This window comes from Thermobia domestica, chromosome 10 (genome assembly GCF_964235325.1).
Source record: "Thermobia domestica chromosome 10, izTheDome1.hap1.1, whole genome shotgun sequence".
Lineage (NCBI taxonomy): Eukaryota > Metazoa > Arthropoda > Insecta > Zygentoma > Lepismatidae > Thermobia > Thermobia domestica.
This window is the reverse complement of record NC_137463.1, coordinates 945,415-969,398: the sequence shown is the minus strand read 5'-3', so window position 1 is coordinate 969,398 and position 23,984 is coordinate 945,415. Positions and strand designations below refer to the sequence as shown.

At 36.0% G+C, this 23,984-nt stretch overlaps 1 protein-coding gene across 2 annotated transcripts in view; it reads left to right on the top strand.

Annotated features, from left to right (window-relative positions):
* LOC145662229 (C-Jun-amino-terminal kinase-interacting protein 4-like) overlaps positions 1-23,984 on the top strand; it is a 79,345-nt gene that overhangs the window by 37,683 nt on the left and 17,678 nt on the right. The window contains exons 8-12 of one of the 2 annotated variants that reach the window (XM_081727573.1): positions 701-872; positions 13,154-13,267; positions 14,218-14,247; positions 17,421-17,615; positions 18,215-18,355. In XM_081727573.1, the coding sequence (XP_081583699.1) occupies positions 701-872; positions 13,154-13,267; positions 14,218-14,247; positions 17,421-17,615; positions 18,215-18,355 (652 nt within the window). The remainder of the gene's footprint in view (positions 1-700; positions 873-13,153; positions 13,268-14,217; positions 14,248-17,420; positions 17,616-18,214; positions 18,356-23,984) is intronic. The other variant, XM_081727574.1, reaches the window with a different exon arrangement.

The following is a 23,984-nucleotide window of genomic DNA, read 5'->3' as shown; positions in this document are numbered from 1 at the left end:
TTTAGTTCTCATTATGACCTATTACGGAGAGTTTTCTTCCGATCACTGTTCCTCTTCATCGATGTTGTTTTGCCGTGAGCTTTGTAGGCTTTTATCACCTTTAGACGCTGTTCCTCGCAACGCACTCAATACACTTCCTACTTTCGTCACGCTCGCACTAGACAACGTAGCGCAACTACTTGCCTTCTTTGAAAATGAGAGAGATCGTCCATTTTACAGTATCATCGTCTGGTCAGTCCACTGCACACAAAGGACGGCCTGGAGGACGAAGTTTAATACCTCACCACTAACAGCCTGGCGCTGCAATCGCGCTTGAGCGTTGCCAACCCAGACATCTGACGTATTTCCAACTTGAGGTGTTTCCATTAAATTTATGAGTATCTGTGTACGGATATTTCTTTCTTTCCATTTCTCTGTTACCGTTCTTCAGATTTTCTTATATTCTGTTTAATACAAAGGTAGACTTCTGAACTTTAAGTCACGTTTTTTTTATTTATATATCTTTATGGAATATCCAAGTATTTTGCATTAAAATATATAGTTACGTTTCTTTTATGCGATTGCTTCTGTTTTATCTCAAATGTTATATTTTCATTATTTAAAATTTTTCAGCAAATTCTTTTGTTCGTGAAGCAAATGTGAACCCATTATCTTCTTTTTATATTAAGGTTTTTTATTTATTATTTTTTTTTTTTTTCAGAAATCTTTTGATGCTCATCCACGTCGAGAGAGTCAAGTGAGGCAGATGGCGTGGCTGGGAGATGGAGTCTGGGTTTCAATACGTTTGGATTCTACGTTACGCCTTTACCACGCTCATACCTACCAACATCTACAAGACGTAGATATAGAACCTTACGTTAGCAAAATGTTGGGTAAGTTACTTTTATCCGACACTTCTGCTTATGCTAAGATATCTTGCACTTCGATATATGTTGAACCATGGTTTCGTTTTATTAATATATAAATAATACTGTGTGTATTATCTGTTGCAATGTGTTACTTCATTGCAAAGTCAAATGAGTGGGAAGCAGTTTACAGTATTTATTGAAAGATATATACATTTTTGCGCGAAATAAATTAAATATTCTAGGAGACAAGAAAACTAATCTAAATGGGTAAACTATTGATGGTAAGAGAGCATTGTGAATTTTCTTTTTACACAAAATAATATGTTGAAAATGTTAAATAAATAAGATAATGTCACATCGTACGTCACATAATCAAGTTCAGTTATTAGAGCAAGATTTTGTCAGAAATTTGAAGACAAGGAAAAAGCAGATAGTGGTTCGGTTATGAACCGTCTTTACCAAACTTGAAGATGTATGGCTGGTCTGAAGACGGATGGTTAGCATAGTGTTAGGACATTGGCACAGAAGTTTGAGACCCAGGTTCGGTAACTTGGCCAGTTCATTTTTCCCCGTATTGTATTACATTAAAATGTTAATATTTTTCTGTTTGTTTTTCTACGAAGTATACTCCGAAACACCAACACTATTGCCTAATTAATCTTTAAAAGCAATATTGAGTAGCATGTATACGTCGACTGCTGGAAAAGTTTATGTAACTAATATTTTGCATACGCTCAAACCAATTTTGATTTTTTTTTTTTAATATACTGCTATCTTACAAATCGCTAATTGGAGTGCATCAGCATCTACTTTAGGCGACACTAATTGCTAATCACATACCTTATTTTTTTATGAGTGGGAACACGAAGAAGTTAGTAGATAATAAATCATGCGAATACGAATAATGAGTCATTAATTAAACATTTTACTGGACAAAAAATCAACAATTTGATGTGCTGAATTGGAATTGGCGGTGTGGTGGTAAAGAATGATTCGCCGTTTTGAGTTGGTTTTACGCAATTCACTGATGACCTCTGCTAAACAAGTTATTTTCTACTTCTCAGCATTTATAGTCTTTCGATCTTCTGAAGCTATGGTTGCTACATGTCCTGTATTACCGAAGAAACAAGCTATCATTTTCGTGGTAGTACTTCTCAAACGAATTGGTTTCAGCTGTTTAGTTTCGGGTTCGTATAAACAGATCCAAGTTTCGTCCCCTGTAATTATGTAGTACATCAAATATTACGTACCTCGGTTGAACTTTTTAAGCATTTCATTATATCAATTGACACTTCGAGCTTCGATCAAGGTGTGTGGGATCCAAAGGCTTGAAAGGTTACATTCAAAATCACGTATTGTCTTCATGTTTGTGTTCAACGATATTTGAATCTCATGGTATGCCACATGCATATTTCTCTGAATTATTTCACGAACAGCATCAACATTATTGGCAACAACAGACTAGATGGACGACCGTCACGAAATTCATCACTGAGCAATGTGCGATCACGGTGGAATTCGAGAAACCAATTGTATATGGTCCTATTAGGTGATGTTTCATCCCCAAAAGCCAAATGAAATTGCTCGGATGCATTGCTTTGGTAATAAACTACATTTGGAATTACCTGACACTGTTTACGAGAAATTTCCATTTCTCACACAGAACAATTTCTTCAAACTGCTGTGAAAAATAATCGAACAGGTTCCAACAAACAAAGTTAATTTAAACATAGAGAGATCCGTTCTTCCAAATTTTGTAATAGCTTAACACTAGTATCACTGTTAGTAGTAGTTTTTAGAAACTTTTCCAGCAGCCTTCGTAGTCTTATTCTGTTGTAACAACAGTACCAGGTAAAAGGTGCTGTGCTGTACACTTGTAGTTTTTTTTCTTTCTTTTAAATTTTATTTTTCTGGATGTCGTATTGCCCTTGTTCATAATACTATATTTGTTTTTAATTGTATTTGAGTACCTTAACTGCATGCTACGAACAATACATAATTCCATTCACTCCAAAAACAATTCCACATCCCATTACACTGTCACAGATCGTTGCGATAGGGAATCGCTTCCAACAAACTTTTAGTTTTCGGATAATATAGATTGGGAAAATCTTTACTGTAAGGCGTTGTTAGCAATAAAACGATTCAGTTAAGCATTAACAGCAGTTTGGCTTTAAAAACAGACATGAATATAACTAGTGGTTCAGTTAACGGTAAAAGCAATATTATTATTATTATTTGTAAAGTTGGAACGAGGATTACAATCATAAGTAGTGGGCTTCATGCGAAAGCTTCAAAGAATTTCCATATTCTCTTACTATTTTCAAGCCCAAGCAATAGAGGTAATCGTTAATTCTGAAAGGAAACACGCGTTATGTTTTATGGAAATTGAACAATTGTTACGAAATATATGGGGGAACATTTATTAAAATGAGCATCCCCTTATTCTTGACTGGCTTAAATCTAAAGTAATGTGTATGATTGGGGGTGTCTCAAGGAAAATAAATTTGTATGCGATGCTACCCGCATCAAAATAAAATTAAAAAATCTATAAAATTACCATTGTGATTTTAGTTTCATATTTTATACGGAAGTGATTTTAGTCCCGTATTCTGTGCGGATTTCAGTCTCTATCAACTAAGTCTGGGAAATATCACCTGCAAAATTTCCGTTAAAATGTGATTAATTTGACTCAAGTTATGGCGGGCGGATGAACAGTCGAACGCTCTTCAATTAATGTTTTCTCTGCCTCTTAATTACGTCAAAAGTTGAAATGTCAAACAACGAAAAATGCGCGAATGAATTTGGGTCGCCACCTTACCGTATCAGTGGTCTAACTGTTCCGCCCTCCGATCGGCCACTTATCTTCACTCTTAAGGCTGATACTGAACTATTTAGACCAAATGTGTCTTGGGAAGATAGTGGTTAGCGCTCAGGCATCATGAGCAGCTAACCCGGTTTTCGATCTCGTTGACATTTTGAATTTATTTGATTTCTCACTTCTAGGAGATATAATATGAGAAAAATCGAATATTCCCTTCATTTATCATATAATATGTATATAGATAGTTATTACATGCTTCCTATGTACAAGCATTGTAGCAAAGTTAAAAAAGTTTATGTAATATAATGACGCACAGAGAACACTAGTATTTTGTAGAAGATTTTACCATCCTTTCTGCTGTTTTATTTCAGTGAAATGCTTGCAGGGACATGGGTTTAGAAGCGAATGCAGATAAAACTAAATACATGGAAGTGCGTCGGGACCGTAATACAGCAAATTATGGATACGTTAAAATATTAAATAATACTTTTGATAAAGTGGATACTTTTAAATATCTAGGATCAGTATTAACAGACGAAAATCATATTCACAAATGTCGACTAAAAGCAGGGAATTCGTATTACTATTCGGTTCAAAATCTCTTGTCATCGCGAATTCTATCGAGGAATTTGAAGCTTAAAATATACAAAACGATAATTATGCCTGTTGTTCTGTATGGTTGCGAAACATGATCGCTTACTCTCAGCATAGACTGAAAGTATTTGAGAAGATCCTGAGACGAATATTCGGACCCAAGAGAAACGAGAATGGGGAATGGCGGAAACTTCATAACGAGGAACTACATAATTTATACGGTTTACCCAACATTGTTAGGGTCATGAAGTCTAGGAGGCTTAGGTGGGCAGATCATGTAGCTAGAATGGAAGAAAGTAGAAACGCTTTCAAAGTCTTGACTGGAAGACCAATCGGAAAACGACCATTAGGAAGACCAAGGCGCAGATGGGAGGACAATATTAAGATGGATCTCGCAGGGGTAGGAATACCAAGTAGAAACTGGATCCAATTGGCTAAGGATAGAAGTCAGTAGAGAGCTTTTGTGAACGCGGCATTGAATCTCCAGGTTCCATAGGCCACAGAGTTAGTTAGTTAGAAATGCTTCAACATTCACTAATGTTCTCTTCACTCGGCTTTCAGTGTGAAGGAGAATGGTTTACTTTTAAGAAGACTCTTACATGGCTATTCAATTTACAAAACAATCTGAACGGATAATTTTTGAACAAAGACTTGCTGTTGCGTCTTTTCTGTATTTTCCTGCCAAGTGATTTAATAATTTTCAGAGTTTTTCTTTCAGTGACCAGTTTTGTGCTTAACTACTTTAGTTTAGTTTTTGTCTCATAGAAATATGTGGATGAGCTGGGTAAAGCTAGAAATGAAATCCTTAATTTAAACGTTCACATTTGACGTAATAAATAGATAAAAATTTAATGAAAGAGATTAACATTGTGAGCTGCTTCCGACATGTAATCACGTTGTATAGCTATTAAGGACATACTGTAGAACCCAGATAGTCGTAAGTTCTACAACTATCAGATGTTCAATATTTCTGACATTCAGTGGATAGGTACACTCATGTCCAAAATTATTGTCGCATGTATATAAATATGTTGTTGTAGAAATAAAATTTGATAACAAATTCGCCCGGTATTTCTTATAATGTTAGTACGTGTATAATCGGCAAAGACATGTATGTGGAAAATTTCACGTCAAAAGAGCAGTAAATAAGAACAGCAAAACGAAAATAAAACTTTCTTGTCCATTTAGCAACATTTTATTTTACTCATTCAAATTTTCGTATTTATAATTCTTTTCCTATGAAATTTACCACAAATATACATTTCCCGATTATACACATAGTATTAAAAGTACCCTGCAAAATCATTATCAAATTATATTCTTACAAGAAGACAGTTATAGATATGCGACAATAATTTTGGACATGAGTGTACATGAGCTTGTTGAGTTATGGCATACATGGGTGATGGCATTTGTTGAGTGAAGAAACATCTTTGAATACTGAACTTTTTTAAAGTATTGTATTAATTGAATGTAAACCTTCCTTATTTCTGTTATATTCATTCATATTAAGTAGGTGTTGATTCATACTTGATTTATCTTAGAAACATATACCTATATAAAGATTACCATTTACATTCACATATACTATGTGAAATACATTTACAACTTTCTCCACTATATTGACAATATAAATGTGTGTATAAAAAAGAGTGCATGGTTGATGAGTCACATATGTAGATGTAAGTTTTGGTGAAAGTAGCACCTAACAAGAAATATTTTTAATTTTAGATTAAAGAGATCTAGTTCTATCTTTTATGGTAGATGACTTTTTTATTTAAGCTTTTGATTTTATTGATGGTATAGTACAGGACTGAAACTGCATAAGAAAGTGTGTACAAGTAAGTTACGCTGTGTGTACGATGTCGTATATTGTATGCTTTATAATTCGTTGCATGGAAACATCGCTTTCATTCACTAATGCTTATGCTTACTTCACGTTGAAACTTGCGTGTGATTCTCTGTCTTTCAAAATATCAGCTTCTAAATTTAAGGTTATATGTTGTGCAGAAGCTGATAATCGGATTGTCACTAAATTCCAGGAATTTGATCGGATTTAATAATTGTCTGTAGAGAGAGAACCGCGGGAGTTTTTTAGAGCAAGAATTAAGGGTAGATATATTGATTTAAAAATTCTAGTTTAAGGAAACATTTCTCTGAAAACTTTTAACTACATAATTAAAATTGTGTTGACTCCGTTGTAAATAAATAAATGCACCTTTTTAAAAATAATGTAAGTTGCAGTCCTATTATCTGCATTCTAAAGGCCTTCCAAATGTAGTAACAGAAGTTTAAAGTCGAATTACACGAACATTGTGCAGAAAGTAATTGTTAAAGCTACCACGTAGTGTCATTTGCTTGTCTAATGATATTAGCATAGCTAAGATCGGATATCTCAGTATATATAACTGTGCACCATATGTTTTTTCATAGCTGTTGAACTCGTATACCGTACTGCATCATTAAAGAAAGAAAAAAGTTACAGATTGTTCAATTTCATAACTTAGGAGTGGTGTTTGTTTTATTATAATTTTATTTTCTTTGCATGTTACCTATGTTCTGTCTATTTATCTGGGCTGTTCAGTCTGTTTCATAGCTTTTCAATGTGCTTTGATTCAATTTCTGGAATATGCATATATATTTACTTCTTCTTGTCAAACGCTTTAAATTTTACTCGTAGTTAACTTCGGCCATAGTATTTTATCGCGTTCGTTATATATATTGTACGAATATGAATGTTTGCAGTAGTCGACAAAATTTCTCAAATCAATCCAAAACAAATTCTGTTTTCCTTCAAGAATTACACTATTAAAAATTGCATCGCAATGATTTGTCCCGTCCCGTCAAACATTTTTTGATGATGATGTTTTTGTGCTTCATTATGGTTAATGGAAGAAGTCAATGGATACGTTGTATAGTTGAAAGTTCGATAATTTTAGTTACGCGCACCCATATAATATGCGAGTATGTAAAATTAATGAGCATTCTTTAATTTAAATAAGATGAAATATATTTGTGATCGATCTTTTTTTGAATTATGTTATATGTATAGCCGTGACTTTTCTTTGTTAATAATATCTTCGAGCGATAACAAAGATATCTGAGTATAAATGCATACGATAATTATGTGAGATGAATTAAAGACAAAAAAAACATTTCAAACAAAATAGGAAATGAGCAAAGTAACATAATCGATGCTAATTTATAACTTAAATGTATCGGATTAAATAGACAAGTTTAATATTTATCAGATTGTTCAGTAAAGTCTCCTTCTGTTCGACTAAAAATGGAGTAATATAAAAGCATTATTACATTTGTTAAATACGAAGTTCGATATATTCGATGTACTATCAAATAAACAACAATTGAAAATATACGAGTACCTTCTACTCGAATATCTTTTTTGATTTAGCTAAAGTAGTGGAAATACACTTTCAATACAGTTTCAGCCCTGTTCTCTTAGGATTGATATCCTTTAACAAGTAAGTGAACCGTCGTTGTTGTATAAGGCTGAGGTGTGATTCCGTACACCAACGCTAGATTTACTTTCAAGTTTTGCAGTGATCCAAATGCTTCGTACTGTGCTAATCTTGGTTATTTATTGTCTTATTCTATGCTTCCTTTGGATGTTGCAACATTGCTCTCTGCACTTAGCTGTGTTCCCAGGAGGTAGTAATCACATTTATATTTATTGTTTTTCATTATTTCGCTTTTACTTTTACTTTTGCTTTGCTTATTAGTCTCTTTCTATTTCTCTTTATTTACTATTCGCTTTCTCTTGTTAACAAAGAATAGTAAACGTTAGGGTTTTTCTAGTATTGTAAGTGGCTGTCTCGTCTCTTGCATGATTGGCTTTGTCTGGATTTCTGTGGATATTGTCTTGCTTTGGTATTAAGTAACTGCAGAAGCATTGGTGTCATGTTAATTTTAATGTAATAACTTTTCTATGTTTCTGAAATGGCAGACACCTGTGGTGAGATTTCATCTGATTGGTAATGGTGATAGTGTTTTATTAAGGAGACTGAACCATCCAAAGCATCAATAGAGGCAGAAGTGACTTAACGGAGATTTTATAGTTGCATAGCTGCGTATTTTTTTTATTTTTAAAAAAATTGTAAATAGAGATATAAAATACCAAACTATCCCAGAAGTCCTGCACCATCAGCACATTGACCTGCATGAGGTAAAACTTTGGGAGTGTAGGTGGCGCCACCAGTGAAAACTGTTGGCAGACGTAGAGGACAAGTTCGTGGGATCAAGTGGAAGCAAGTACTGCGTGTGTAGCGAGAGTTCTCGTAAATTCAAAAAGGGCAACATGAGTGAGGATCAAATTGCAATTCGAGCTGTGCTACGATTTTTATAGATTAACTGCAAAAAGCTGCAGCGGGGGAAATTTGTTGTGTAGAGATCAAAGCAGTACTGGATCGATCGACAGCTTCCCGTTGATTTACAAAACTTACTTAGGATGATTTATGCCTCGCGGACAAACCCTGTAAGGGTAGACCTCCGACGGACAGCGATAGCTCTCTGCAAGACGCTGTGAGTGCTGAACCACAATCGAGTACATGTGTGTTAGCAAGAGTGGAACATCCAAATCGACAGTAAACCGTCGATTGCATGCCATGGATTACGTCATAAACAGCCCCGACAAAGTCCGTATGAGCTGACAGAGGAGGAGGCCCAGTGCAGAGTGGCAATTTGCCAGACTTTTTGTTAAAAAAAAGAAAAAAACAACGTAATCTTCGTTTCTGGAGGAGAATTGTGACATATGAGAAGCGGGCGTTTTTGAAAAACTCTGACACACGTAACCAGTGGGCGAGAAAAGGACAGGAAACTCTAGCCAATGTGAAACAGAACAGATTTGGAAGAAAGTTCTTACTGTGTGTTTGGTGGAATATTGACGGGATAATTCATTTTGAGTTTGTTCTAGAGGGTCGTGCTGTATTCTGGTAACTACGAAAAGTCTATGCCATTCTGAACGAGAAATATCAGGCATTAACGAGGAGGAAGAGGTTATTGCTGCAAATTGACAATACTCCGAGTCATCGGTCTCGAAGTGTGACCAACACCTGGCTGAACTTGACGGGTTTGAGTTATCTCGTCCTGCCTATAGGGAGGCCCGGGTTCGATTCCCGGTGGGAGCTCATGTGGTTCGGATCCCACGTTAATCAGTAGGTCCACGTCTCATATAGCCTCGCTGCTGAACGGGACGTTAAACTCAAAATCAAGTCAAGTCATCAAGTCATCCTGCCTATAGTCCAGATGTTCCACCTTCAGATTATAATTTGTTTCGCGCTCTCTGACATTTCGTGTGTGGTCGGCAATTCAATTCATATGATGAGGTGCATGCCAATCGCGATGTTTTCAATTCTAAGCCTGTCACCTGGTATCGCCTTCAGATTGAACTGTTGTCCCAAAGATGGGTGAAGGTTATCGGACATAATGGCCTGTACTTTGCTGAATAAAGATTAGTTTGTTTCATTTTCCGTATTGTATGGTTCAGAACTTTTGGGACAGCCTGGTAATGTAATATCTAGTAGAAAGTAATTGGACACTCCTGAAATGTTCGCCCTGTGAGAATCTCATGCTGGAATAAAAGCTGTAACTCGGTGTGGTATATCTCGATTAGATTGTGTGTATCCTTTTCAGTAGTCCACCATTCTCTTTTCAAAATTTGATTCAATTGTGCAGTGGAAGTTGGATAAATGTTCCGAAGCCGGTTCAATGAAAGCGGTATTTAATGAGATTGAGGTTAGAGCGTTCTCTTTATACTAACTCTCAGTAGCAGCAACAACATGTAATCTAGAATTGTCATCCTATAAGTAATTGAGATCAGTTTCGTAGAAACACCACAATAGTAGAAACATTTCATTGCCTAGAATTTTACAGTACAACTTAGTTCTACACCTCAGTACGTTTACCCATGATATTACCATAATCAAATTTCTTGAATATATATATTTATTAGTTTCACGTTCCACAGTTAAGGCCTGTAGGCCAAAGGAGACACATGATTAGTGAAATGATTGTGAAATTAATTCTTTGTGGTGCTGCTTCATCCGGGATCGAAACCGGGACCACATGCACGAAATGCGCACCTGCTGACCACTAGACCAGCGGGAGGGCTCAAATTTTCTGATACATAGTACACATCACGCGAACTGACGTATGATCTTCAGCGCTACTCACGTCGACCAATCCGGTTGCAGCGACAGTGCAAAATTTATATTTTATTTATAAATAAATAAATATTAAAATATTAATAAAAATATTGTTTATTAGGATCGTAAATAGAAAAGAAATATTCCTCTTAGTTTCAGAAGGTTTAGTACTTCTGAAATTATGGAGAATTGGATCCACGTAACAATTTTCATTATTTCTATTGATGCTTTGGACTTGGTGTTTCTGTAGCTGAGAGATCATTGCGATATAATGTTTGCCAGAAGATGAAAGTGAAAATATTTTAGTGTAGTCTTTGTAATTAAATGTATGTATTTGTAAAGGAAATTATGGTAGTATTTATAGTATCTATATCTCATTTTTGAATGTGATATTTTTGTCGTTTAATGGCTTTACATTAAGTAAATCTTCGTTTACCCAATAATGTCTCTTACAAATTCGTAAGTGAAACAAACTTTTAATTATACTTAGAATAAGAGTTTGCCCATACGAACCTCATTCTACTGATAACCGTATAACCGTATTTGCACTTGGCGAATTATATACACATGTTTCTTCTAACCTTATACTGGGTATTTCAAAACAACACCGACAGCGTTCGGGAGGAGATTCCTCACACCAAGATAAAACAAAAAGTATAGACCAACCTGGGTGCACAAATGCTTCGGCTGCCGAAAACATGAAAAAATAATCTTTAAAAGTCCGTAGCTCCAATACTATGGGACCTACCATAGTCGGGTCAAGACTTCATTTAGGAACTAGTATGTGCTCTATCCAAATATCCAAGTTTCAGAATCGTGCAGTATTTCTGCAACAATTTTTGTAGAGGTAGTTTGTGAGTACTTCAAATTATATGCCCGTAGCCAAACTCCCTCTATAAAAATTGTTGCTTGAGTACCGCAGGATTCTGAAACATGGATATTTGGATAGGGCACATACTAGTTCCTAAGTGAAGTCTTGACCCGACTACGGTAAGTCCCATAGTTTTGGAACTATGGACCTATGTTTTCGGCAGCGTATAACTCCGAAAGAAGCATTTGTGCACTCAGGTTGGTCTATACTTTTTGTCTTATCGTGGTGTCAGGAATTACCTCCCAAACGTTGTCGGTGTTGTTTCGAAGCATCTTGTATATGTGTGTATTCCTTTATATTTCGAGAATCATTTCATGTATGTAGTCTAACTTTCTGTAGCTGTCGGTCATTTCCTATGGTGCATTCGAAGTCTCATTTTCAAAAACTTACAAGCTTGTATTATATTCTTCAGTTGATTTTACCTTATACATGTACTTCTAATAATTCAGCTTGTCAGTTCCTATCATGCATAACCATTCTCGCTGGTCTAGTGATTAGCGCACGGTGGCTCAGGTTCAATTCCTGATGGAAGTGAATTGAACCATTACGGTCGTTCAATTCGAGCTTAAAGTAGGTCTACGTCTCTGTACAGCTTCAATGCTGAAAGAGACGCTAAACCCCAACAAGCTACCCAGCACAGTTGAACGATGTTGTCATACTCCAGAGGCATAAATAACTGCTCTGGAGTGATTCCGAGTCTCCCATTGTTCTATTTCGAATAATGTTATTTGGGAGCCGCAGTGGTTCAGTGGTAGAGCGGCTCTTTTGTATAGGGTCCTTGGTTCGATCCGAGCTCGCGCCAAGTGAACTTTATGGACAAACACCATGCACGTGGGTTTTCTCGGGGTTCTCCCATTTCCCCCACTTTGTCCATTCCACCATTTCATTCATTTCTTATGATCACCGTCTCCTGTAACCTACACGGCATAACCGTGGACGTAAAACTCAAAGATTGCATTTTCGAGATGTTATTTCTGTTTTTTCTCTCTCTAACCGAATTGCCTACTGACATCAGTATTCATTGAATATGTCCCCTGGAATGTAAAATATGTAAGAGCGAACAAGTAATCATATTTTATGTGCTAATAAATGCACCTGTTGATCATCCTTACCTCATTGGAAGATGGTAGCAATTTTCCTAATTACATTAGATGGTTGATAGAAAGATAGGGAATAATTATTCATAACTAAATCTAAAATGTTTTCTAGCGATGCAGCAAGAATGAAAATAATATATTTTAAATGTTCTTTAATACATCTCTTCTTCTTTGTGGAAGATAATTTGTTTAATTGTGAAATGGGCAGCTTTTTTCTTAATGTTAGTATAAATATATGTAAAACCGTATGTCATTAAAACTGTTTTGTGGGTATGTTTTAGTTATGTATTTTCCTCTCTCCGCCCCCCCCCCCAAACTTTTGCAAATATTAATTGAACCATCTTTCTTCCGTTCCATACTTCTACTCTACACGAAACATTCTTTGTACAGCTTCTGATCGTGATAACAAATAGAGTTTTCTTCTGTTGTACTATAGTAGGGCCAACAAGAGATGGACTCGGAAGTTTCTTACACATTCAGAGGGAAATTGCAGCCCCTACTCTGGTGCTAGTTTTACCAACCACAGTCACTCAGTCTTACATCATTAATTAAATTGCCATTACAGATGCACCGAAACACGTGAGTAGTGGCAATGTCGTTTGAGCTGTCAGAGCCCTTCTCTTGCTGGCTCCTCTATGATGGAAAGTGTATCTCGTAGAGGTATTTTCAAAAAAATTCCCTCTGGCTGTTGTAATACTTCAGTATCATAGCAGTCAATTACAGCCAACTACTTAAACTGATTGATGTTTTTGTTGTAGGAACGGGACGTCTGGGTTTTTCCTTTGTTCGAATCACAGCTCTTCTGATTTCATCTAGTCGCTTATGGATAGGAACGGGAAATGGAGTCATTATATCCGTTCCTTTGTCGGAAAGTAAGTAAAGCTGTCATTTATCATACTGAATAAAAAATGTATTTCAGATTGTGACTTGAATTAAGGAAATTTACGAGGTACAGAACTTTGTGAAAAGTGTAAATATAAAGAATTTAAGATGATTTGTCTATTCCCATCGTATATGACATTAAGTGTAAATAATAAGCAAACTAAGGGAAAATTAGAATAATTAGAAATATAAGATAATATATAATATTGTTAATGCAAGAGGAGAAAACTATGTATATTATTGAGTTTATGCTTGTATGCAATAGTATTTGTAATGTACTATGTTAATCGCTAATTAATAATTGTTATAATAATTGAATTGATAAATTAACAGCAATGTCTAATGTATTTATCTACGCAGATCAAATTACAGTGGAAGTAAATAAATATATAATGATTGTAAGAACCAATAAATTGTAACATGTTAGTAATTGTGGGACCGCAGTAGCTCAGTGGTATAGCGTTCACTCTGGTGCATGGGGTCCTTTGTTCGATCCCAGCTCGCGCCAAGTGAACTTTGTGGTGGACAAACACCGTGTGCATGGGTTTTCTCGGGGTTCTCCCGTCTCCTCTCACTTTCTTCATTCCACCATTTCATTCATTTCTCATCATTACCGTCTCCTGTAGCCTATCCGATATAATCATGGGACGTATAACTTAAAGATTAAATTTGATTTTGTATTAGTAATGATGTGTTGGATGTGTGGTCCTCAACCACCGAAATATGAAAAGTTTAAAAAATAAATTAAAAGAGATTTAATAAGCTAGAGGAGCCGTAGCCATCGAACACTGGCAGAGGAAAGAGACAGAAAGAATATGGTGATAGGGTTAGTTAGCATTAGTTGTTCATACGGGATGTTTCCCAGCCATTTGCCATTTTTATAAATGCCATTTACTTTGTTACCATTGATTAACTTTTTCATTCGCATGCTGCTCATAAGGAAATGTCGAATTGTTTAATCCAGAATTTCGTAAGTATTTCAACGTATATTGTTATGCATTTTTTGAAAATGAAATGTCAGAGTACTTCATTCCAATTGAATTGAAAGAAAATAATAATTAGAGAACATCGTTAGTTGGATTGAGGTTAGCGTCCATTTTTACACCGAGGCTATATGAGACGTGGGCCTGCAACTGAACATGGGATCCAAAGGCTCGTTCGCTAGTTATTTAGCTACAAAGAAGCTAAGAGTACTCAGTGATTACGGAATTGCTTTCTGTGGAAAGGAGATTATTTTGAAGTTACTTTATGCGGGGTAAAAGTATAGCATTTAATGTAATGTTTGAGGTATTGGAAAGTACAGATTTCAATAAAAACGTTCTGGATCCGAGACTCAGGGTAGCTGATTGGCGTGTAAACTGAGAAATCAATGTGCAGCCAATGATTATCATAGCAACATCATGTAGATAAATGCCCTCTTGCTTGCACAGCGACCATTTGTAAATTTGATTGCGCCAGATAGTTTTATTTCTGTAGTATGATGATAACTTGTTTTCTATGTTTTGATCACCAATATGTATGCATAAGTAAGTTAATTGAAATAGATTTGTATGAGGTATAATTTGCCCGAAATTGATTCTTTTGCACGATTCTCCCATAATAACAATGTGTGTGTATGTGCAAAATTCTCGTATTACTTTTCTGTATATATTTGGTGCTCGAAATCTAGTGTTGGTATTCAGATCACTATAAAATACTGCAAGAAATGCTGGAAGAACCACGTAAGCTTTATGTATGGTGCCTTTTTATTGGGAGGTTCCGTAATGTTCTTTATACTCTCATTTTTATCTTTAAATTGTGATCTTCACCTGGGGGTATCTTTCTGATGGACCCCCAAAATATCCTTGTTACCCGTAAAATACCGTATCCTTCACCCAAGAATTCTTTGGTTGAGGGGAATCTCGTTTTAAATTTTGACACTTAAAGTGTGTATCAGTCAATGTTTTTAAAATTTATTTTTTTAGAGTAACATACTCTGAGAATAAATAAAAAAAAACGCTTATGTATTTACATTCTGCTAGATTTCAGTGTCTTTCCTAAAGTAACGCTGATTACCTGAACAGACTAAATGCATACACAAAGGTCAGTCGGGCAGGCACCCCAGGCAGGGTTGGTAAAAAACACGTTTTTTATTGAAAAAACAAAAAAAAAGTTTTTTTGGGGGGGTTTAAACCCCTTTTTTTTTTTTTTTTGGTTTAGATAATTTGCTCTATGTATTCATATAATATATGGACAGAAATAAGTTAGTTTCGCCTTGGTGTTACTATGCAACAACTGGGTTATGCTGGAAGGGACCACATAAGCTTAAAGCGGAATCCAAACTGCTTCTCGACTTACATCCGAGAGAAATTGCCCTCCATTTGAACTCGGAACCAGTACTAATTGGCCACAAATGCGATACGTCTGCCGACTCACGAAGGACTCCTGATAAAAATACGTTATATTGATCTTTACACACTTGTTAATATAATTGTGAAGAGTCATTTCTGAAGAACAAAATGATAAACAGTTGCACAAGTGAAACCATTATACAGAATTACATATGGACAATTTCAAAGTACTACAGAGTACAGAAGAACTAATTTAGTCCAAGTTAGTTAACAACGACTTTTATTAGTCCAAGTTAAAGAAATACGACGACTTAATTTGCGTATCAGTAAGAAAAGTGAATAAAGATACGAATTATTTGAGTCCACTTTGGCTCAGACTCATTTATACATAGATAGATACCAAAGATACTTCTCATTACACTAAATGCCTCTCGTTATTGAAACGAAACAATATTTAGAATTTTTCTTTGATTGGAATTACACAACAATAATAATAAACTATAAAAAAAAGTCACAAAACAAACATTGATAAACTTATATATAAAAGAAAAGTTGATTTTGTAGTAAAATCTTTTTGAGTAATGAATAGGGAATTTAGTCTGAATATAATACGAATAATATACGGGAGTGAAACGTGATAACCCACAAATGTGTGTTCATCAAGATTTTACAAACACTTACACTTTACGAACATTTTTCATTTAAACCATTTTTTTCCCTTTTTTAAAGCAGCTGGTTTAAACCACCTTAGTTTAAACCAGCCAACCCTGACCCCAGGGTAACATGTTCTGAGCTCATGTGACATTGTATTGAGGAAAATCCAGCAGACTGCGATTGTGAAACCAATTCGGCATGTCCTAATTCACTGTAGTGCACCACGAACTGGGAAAACCATCAGGAACTGCGGATTTGATCTCAACTCAGGCGCAAAGGAGAGTGAGTGAGTGGCGAGAGCTGCTGCAAAATTCACGTGATGTGGGTTTTCTGAAACGGGTAGTCACATGCGACGAAGTGGATTTTTTTTTTTTTTTTTAAATTTTGAAATCCGTATGTGCAAAAACAGTGGTTGAGTAAGGGTCAACTCCAGAACTGGTCATCAAACAGGATCATTTCGAGCGTAAAGTCTTTGTGTGTGGTGGAATTATAAGGGGTAATTCACTTCGAGTACGTTCCTAACGATCGTATCATCAATGCCGATCTTCATTCCGAATAGTTGATACAGATGTATACTGCACTACGCTAAAAATATCCTGCATTGGTGAACCGAAAGCACACCCTGCTGCAACAGAACAAAACCACGTCGACTCGAGAAACAATAAAAAATTCAGAAAATTTATGCCATTCAACTAATGCCACACCCGATATGTAGTCCTGACGTAACCCCGTCTGATTACTACCTGTTTCGGTCATTAGCGCACTTCCTGCTTCAACAACCAGCAGGAGATGGAAACAGCAATTATTAACTTCTTTACCTCCAAGGACAATCGACGAATTAACAGGAAAGTGGTCGCAGACAGTCCAATAGGGGAGGCTATTCTTTGAATGTTAAGCTGACTTTATTGTACTGTAAAATATACAGGTGTATTGAAAGACATGAATGATCTTTGTATTAAACAGAAACTTATATACATAGTTCGATCAGTTAATTAATACTGTTTGCGCTTGTTCATTTTAATTATACACTTTGTTCCCTCTTGTTATTGCAAAAAGTGACGTAACTGCATTTTTTTATTGTTCTGTTGATTATGAAATTCCTGAAATATTTCGAACATGTAAAAGCCAAAAAAATTTAAAATTGTATGTTATTGTGCAGATGCGGGCAGCAGACCGAGTGGAGGTAGTACTCCAAGTTCGAACCAAAGAGTCCCAGGCGGTGTAGTCCGTGTGTATTCGGACAACAAAAACAAGATAACACCAGGAAGCTTTGTTCCTTATTGTTCGATGGCCCAGGCTCAGTTGTCTTTCCACGGTCATCGGGATGCTGTTAAATTCTTCGTGGCTGTGCCAGGTGTGTGCTCTTTCTATTGGTTGTTTCATATTTGTTTTGTTTGTTGTAATTGTATCTCAGAGCACGATATTTACAAGCTTTTAAAAGAAAGGTGGACCATTTATTTTGAAACAACCTTGAAACTTTAAACTAATTGGAAACTTTGCACTAAACAAGTTAACGTCTCTTTTGTATTCGTGAATTTAACTTTCCGTTCTCTTCAAGTAAAATACACATCAACTAGTATTAAGACTACTTATGCAAAAAGGTAAAACTGTGATCAATATGTGTTACTTCTTCCTAGAATTGGAGTATGAAAAAATAATTATGCGAGAGAATTTGCCGCTTTGGACCACGGCTCGTCTTGACCCATACGTAAAAACAACCCTGGAGACAGTACTTACTTATTCTGTATCGTACATTTTTAGTCGCGAGTTTCGCTTGACGTCTAATGTCTGGACTTGTCCTATTTCATTCAAGGACCAAGGATATCTTAACTAATACTAGTTCAAGTTCTCAGTAAGTGTTCCTGAAATTCCAGTTTTAAGTTGAACCACCCTGCTTATATAATAATAATAATAATAATTCAGTATTGATATTATTTTTCATTATTTTTGTAGGAGCAGCTGGGATGTCAGCAGCCACGTCCACACCAGAACTTCCAATTATAGAGAATACATGCAGCGATTCGTTAGGAATGAAGAAACCATATTCCATGTTGGTGATGTCGGGAGGGGAAGGGTACATTGATTTCCGTATTGGTGAGTAGTTGAATGTTCGTTTGGTGTAACAATTGGTATATAAAAAAAATATACTTAAGGTGATCAGGTATCTTTCACGGGAAGTGAATTCCGTGCTTGCGATTGTCAATGTAAACCGCGTGAAATGCTCTTACAAACAAACTCAGAAGGTATTCGTCTTGGTTTTCTCTGTTGTGTTACGGTTTTTATTAAAGAAATATCAATATTCGAATTTTATCTACTTGTACTGACAACAGTGTCGAGATACAATGCAGATGCAGTTTAGAGGGACAAATTGAATGGGAATTAATATACAGATAGCAATTCTATACACTAACATATTATCACTTATGAAAACAAGCGTCTTGCGACGTCCAGTGCGTGCTTTTCACAAATTTTATGCTGGTTTTGTAGTATATGTCGACGGATGAGGTATTCCAACTTTTGTTCATACAGGCCATATTGGACATAAACTGTTGTTCTTCATTAGAATGAAAAATATCTCGCACGCCTATCTTTCTATAGACTATGAAGATTTTGTGGAGACTTCCATTCTAAAAATTTCGTGGTTTGTATCTTTAAGATGTTTTGAAAAACGTGACGGAGGTTCGTTGTATTTAGAATCATAGATATTTCTTTCAGTCTGGCGGGAGCGTATGTGGTTCGGATTCCACGTTAATCAGTAGGTCCCGTCTCATATAGCCTCGCTGCTGAAAGGGACGTTAAATTCAAAATCAACTCATCAATTTCTTTCAGTCTGATGTGTGTGTTCCTTCCCATCATTTATATGTTTTGGGATCAGGGTTGCTGAAATTTTCTCCAGCCCAAAAATACCCAGTGGATATTTTTAAAAAGTAAAAATCACATAATTAAAGCCCAAACACCACCTCCAAAAATAGACTTAAAAAGTTGAATTGAAATGATAATGTAATTACAATTACTTTCTTGAACCATGTTTCTCAGTACATCCCTATAGTTTGAGAATTGCCTTAAAAATATGTATTTATCAAGACAAGGACTCCAGAACAGAATACTATTTAGAAAAAATGCGTACAATAACGAATTTTGTTTGCAATCGATCAAATTCGCTGTAACGATGTTGATCTGTAATCTGAAACAAAAAGCAATACTACTACATTCAGTTTGTTTTTACTCACGTATTAGGACAAGCAAATAATAAAATATCTTTCTCCATGGGTCAGTTAATTACAAATCGATACTGTTGACCTTGAGGTAATATTCCAATATACACTTGGCGTGTTTTGAGGTAAGCTAAGGAAACTACAATTAAAAGTAATTACAATTGGTGCGACTATTAAATTAAAATACAAAATTAAAACAAAAACCAATAATGTCAATGTTAAAATCAAGAAAGGATACTGGATAATAAAAGAATAAGTGCTCAAGTATGACTATTACACAAAGGCTGTTTCAAACATAAAATTGACTCAGTGGACATATTTAACTCCCTGAGTGCACAAAGGATAAGTAATACTTATTCCACTAATTTTAAAAGCCTGTGAACAGGTTTAAGCAACTAAAGGCAGTGGACGCAACAAATAGGTACGGTACAGAAGTTAAGGCAATTGGTTTGTTTGCACAAATCCTTAGAAATGGTGAATAGAATTGACAGAAGCGTACCACAGAAAGTTCGGTGCCGATTTTTTTGTTTACAGGTTTCAGAATGAAGGTGATTCCAGAGACGATTGAAACATTGTGACTTAAACACGAATGGAAGTTGGAGGTACAAGATAAGATTTTGGGTCCCAAAAATATGCTCCATCTGCACTTTATTTACTCTCTCCACTAATACCGGAAGTGGAAGAAATTACTACTGCTTCCGGTTTCAATATTAAATGAAAAAATATCACGCCATACAAAACATACTCTTCACGTAGCAGTGTTACTTGCGTAGAATTACCCATCTCTTTGTTGCTCTACAAAATTATCTACTTCCTTCTTTCTAAAAATCGAAATATAAACTAGTGCCAATAAATGGTGCAAAGTGTGCCTCACGAAACATGAATGGGCTTCACGAATTTCCTTTGTGGGTCAAGAGAATTCTGTGGTTTCATGTATAGAATAGAACGTAAATGCTTAATTAAATAATATGAGTATAGCCTTAAATGTACGTACAAAATTTAATAAAACCCCATTTTGTTCAATAAAACGCAGTTTTAACCAATAAAACCCACTGGCATTTTTTTAAAAAGGTTTTTCACAACCCTGCTTGACCCGTGCGTGAGACTTTTTATGTATGCGTAATCCAGTGAATCAGTTAAGAATCTCCTTTATTCTATGAAGTACAAGGTGACCCACATTTTAAAGGTTAATAAAAAAAAAAGTATTGGAGATAGACACTTAATGGTATTGAAAACCTTTCGTAATTATTATGTTCTATTGAAATTTTACAGTAATTATAATACAGTTATCGTAAATAACACCTAATAAAACCACCCAATTTGTGGTCGGCTGTAGCGTTTCCAATGAAGAGGCAAGAAGCATTGGGGGTCACCGCTTCCACTTACATCTCTTGCCGTTTTCAATCGACATTATGGTTTGACCAGGAGCTCATCGCGCGTACACTGTCGAAATGTTTTTCTAAAACATCAGTTCTGAGATTACAATGCAAAGAGCTTTTCCGTTAAAATTTGCTGTTCCACGAAGTGAAAATGGTTCTGATTGGAAGACTATCTGATACTGAGTTGAAAACTTCTGAACAACAGGTTCACTGTTGGAATATCGAGGCTGTAAGAAGTCTATTTTGCAGTCCGCAGAACGTTCTTCAAGGAAGCTTGCTGCAGCTGTTGGACTTCCTAGGGAGAGTGTAAGAACAGAACATATCAGAATAAAGTAATTACAAACTGTTTTCATTTTATATTTTTATATTTTTAATAAACAACTTTCTGTTTTATTCGCCTTTGAAATGTGAGAGGTTGTTGTGGGTCACCCTGTGGGTCATGTTCTTTGGAGTGCTAATGGTGTGCTAAAATTATCATTCTCGTGTTCGTGTTATCAAGTCTCATACTTGTGCCAAGACAGTTACATGGATACAGGTATAATAAAAATCAACACATATGTCATTGAAAAACATTTCTCTGATTTCAAATAGCACCGATGCTCCAACACAAGGTCTTTAAGAACTTAAACGATACCAAACACGACAATGATAAAGTGCAGGTCAGTCATAAAAAAATAATAATATACAGCACAAGTTCCTATTCCGACGTACCAGTGAGAATAACATTATTTGATAATGAACCAACCACAAAAGTTTAAGATTTTTGCACTGTAAAAACACGTATTAAAAGCCCCAGGATGTTGGTATTTACAGGTGATGATATGTTAGTGTACATACTTGTTTTCTATTTAATTAATTCCTACCCAGACTTCGTAGTCTAGGCGACACCTAAGTCTTGACACGGCCTCAACCAGCTAGAGAAAATTTGATGATTGATATATATATATATATATATATATATATTTAAATGAATACGTGGCAGCATAGAGAAGAACCCAGTGAGTATACTTAATGTGCTTGTCGCTTTTGGTTCATATAAAATGGTTATTTATTATTATTTCTGAATATGGAAAGGTACTTTTCAAGTGAGTATTCCAAATTGCCTCTTCGGATAAGTTAGCATTTTAATCTTTCACGACGATTATTATCAACCATTGGAAGTTGCTTTTATCTCAGCGATCGCTTCACTTACGTCGTTATGATAAGCGCCTGTATGTAGTGATCCCTGGTGATGCTGGCGAAAATCTAATACAATCGTCGTGATAAAAGTAATAAACCACTGACTTGTTTATGTGTCTTGTAGTTCATGTACTGAGAATTGCTAAATTACAAGGTACGTAAACGGGTTAGTAGTTCTCATTCTTAACAAAAATGTATTAGATTTCATTTATATTACTATTTAATGAATAGGATGTTAAAACGTAAAATATAATGCCTTTGAAATAAGCATTCTGATATTAACTTTCTTTTAGGTTCTATATACGTTGTTCATTAAATTATTTATGTCATTGAATACAACTTGTAAGTGTTGACTTTGTACGTAGAGTTCTGCCTCGTAACTCTTAGCTTCTCACGTCAGTTATTTTGATGCAAAGATTAATGTCCTAATAATATTGTCGAACAACTGAAATTTGTGAATATTCAAAGTGAATCTTTTCTTTCTGGCTGTATCTTAGGATATAACCTTTCGTTGGATTATTTCTTACGATATTTTCGAAAGAGGGTGGTATATTTGATTGCTAATGGTTTATCTACGAGGGTCATTCGGAAAGTAAAGAACGTTTTACGCTAGCGCGTGCGCGTGTTCCCCCACCCCCGCTGCCGCTGGGTTATTGACCTTGGCATGCTTTAGCTTCAGTCTGGCGCCAGCTGCGATCCGCTACGGTCCGTTATTGCTTCGCTGTGCGACTGTAAAATGTGCGATACAATTACTGATCCCGCCAAGTGTGAGGTTCGTGGTGTGATAAGATTTTTGAATGCAAGAAAAGTGCGTCCGATAGAAATTTATAGACAAATCACTGAGGTGTATGGAAATGTAATGAATGAAGCATCAGTTCGTAAGTGGTACATTATGTTTAATGACGGACGGACGAATGTGCACGATGAGGAACGCTCGGGCCGGCCTTCTGTTGTGACTGACGAACTCAAAGGAAGAATTGAGTGGAAAATTCAAGAGGATAGGCGATTCACTATTGATGGGCTGCACGAATTCTTTCCTGAAATTTCAAGAACTGTGTTGTACGAAATTGTCAGTGGTGAACTTGGTTACAAAAAAATTAGTGCAAGGTGGGTGCCTCGACTGTTATCGGAGGAACACAAAACCAAGCGAATGGGAGCTGCATTGACTTTTCTCAGCCGTACCATAAGGATGGCGATGAACTTTTAAATCGTATTGTTACTGGAGATGAGACGTGGATTTCGCACATCACTCCAGAAACAAAGCGCCAATCCATGGAATGGCACCATTCAAATTATCCGAAAAAGCCAAACAAATTTAGAGCACCAGAAAGGTTATGGCTACGGTCTTTTGGGATCGTAAGGGTGTTTTGCTCGTTGACTACATGCAGAGAGGTGAGACCATAAATGCAGCTGCCTACTGTCAGACGTTACGTCGACTTCGCCGCGCGATTCAAAACAAAAGGCGCGGATTGCTGACCAGCGGCGTCATCCTCCTCCACGACAATGCCCGTCCTCACTCCGCGGCATTGACGAGGGACTTGCTTCAGCAGTTTAAGTGGGAAGTTTGGGAGCATCCACCCTATAGTCCAGACTTAGCCCCCAGTGACTTCCACCTATTCCCAAAGTTGAAAGACTTTTTGGGTGGAAGCCACTACGGCAGTGATGATGAACTTAAGGAAGCTGTTAGTGATTGGTTCAACAGTTTGGCGGCAACTGTCTATGCCGAAGGTACCACAAGTGTTTAAATTTACACGGCGACTATGTCGAAAAGTAACTTAAGAAGCACATAGTATGTAACACAAATTTCGCCTTTGTATATCAGTTATTAAAGTGTTTATACAAAAACGTTCTTTACTTTCCGAATGACCCTCGTAGTTTCAGAAGGCGTTTATATTCCTACAATATTATACAGTTAGAGCAACGTTATAGAAAAGTCTATGAAATGTGACT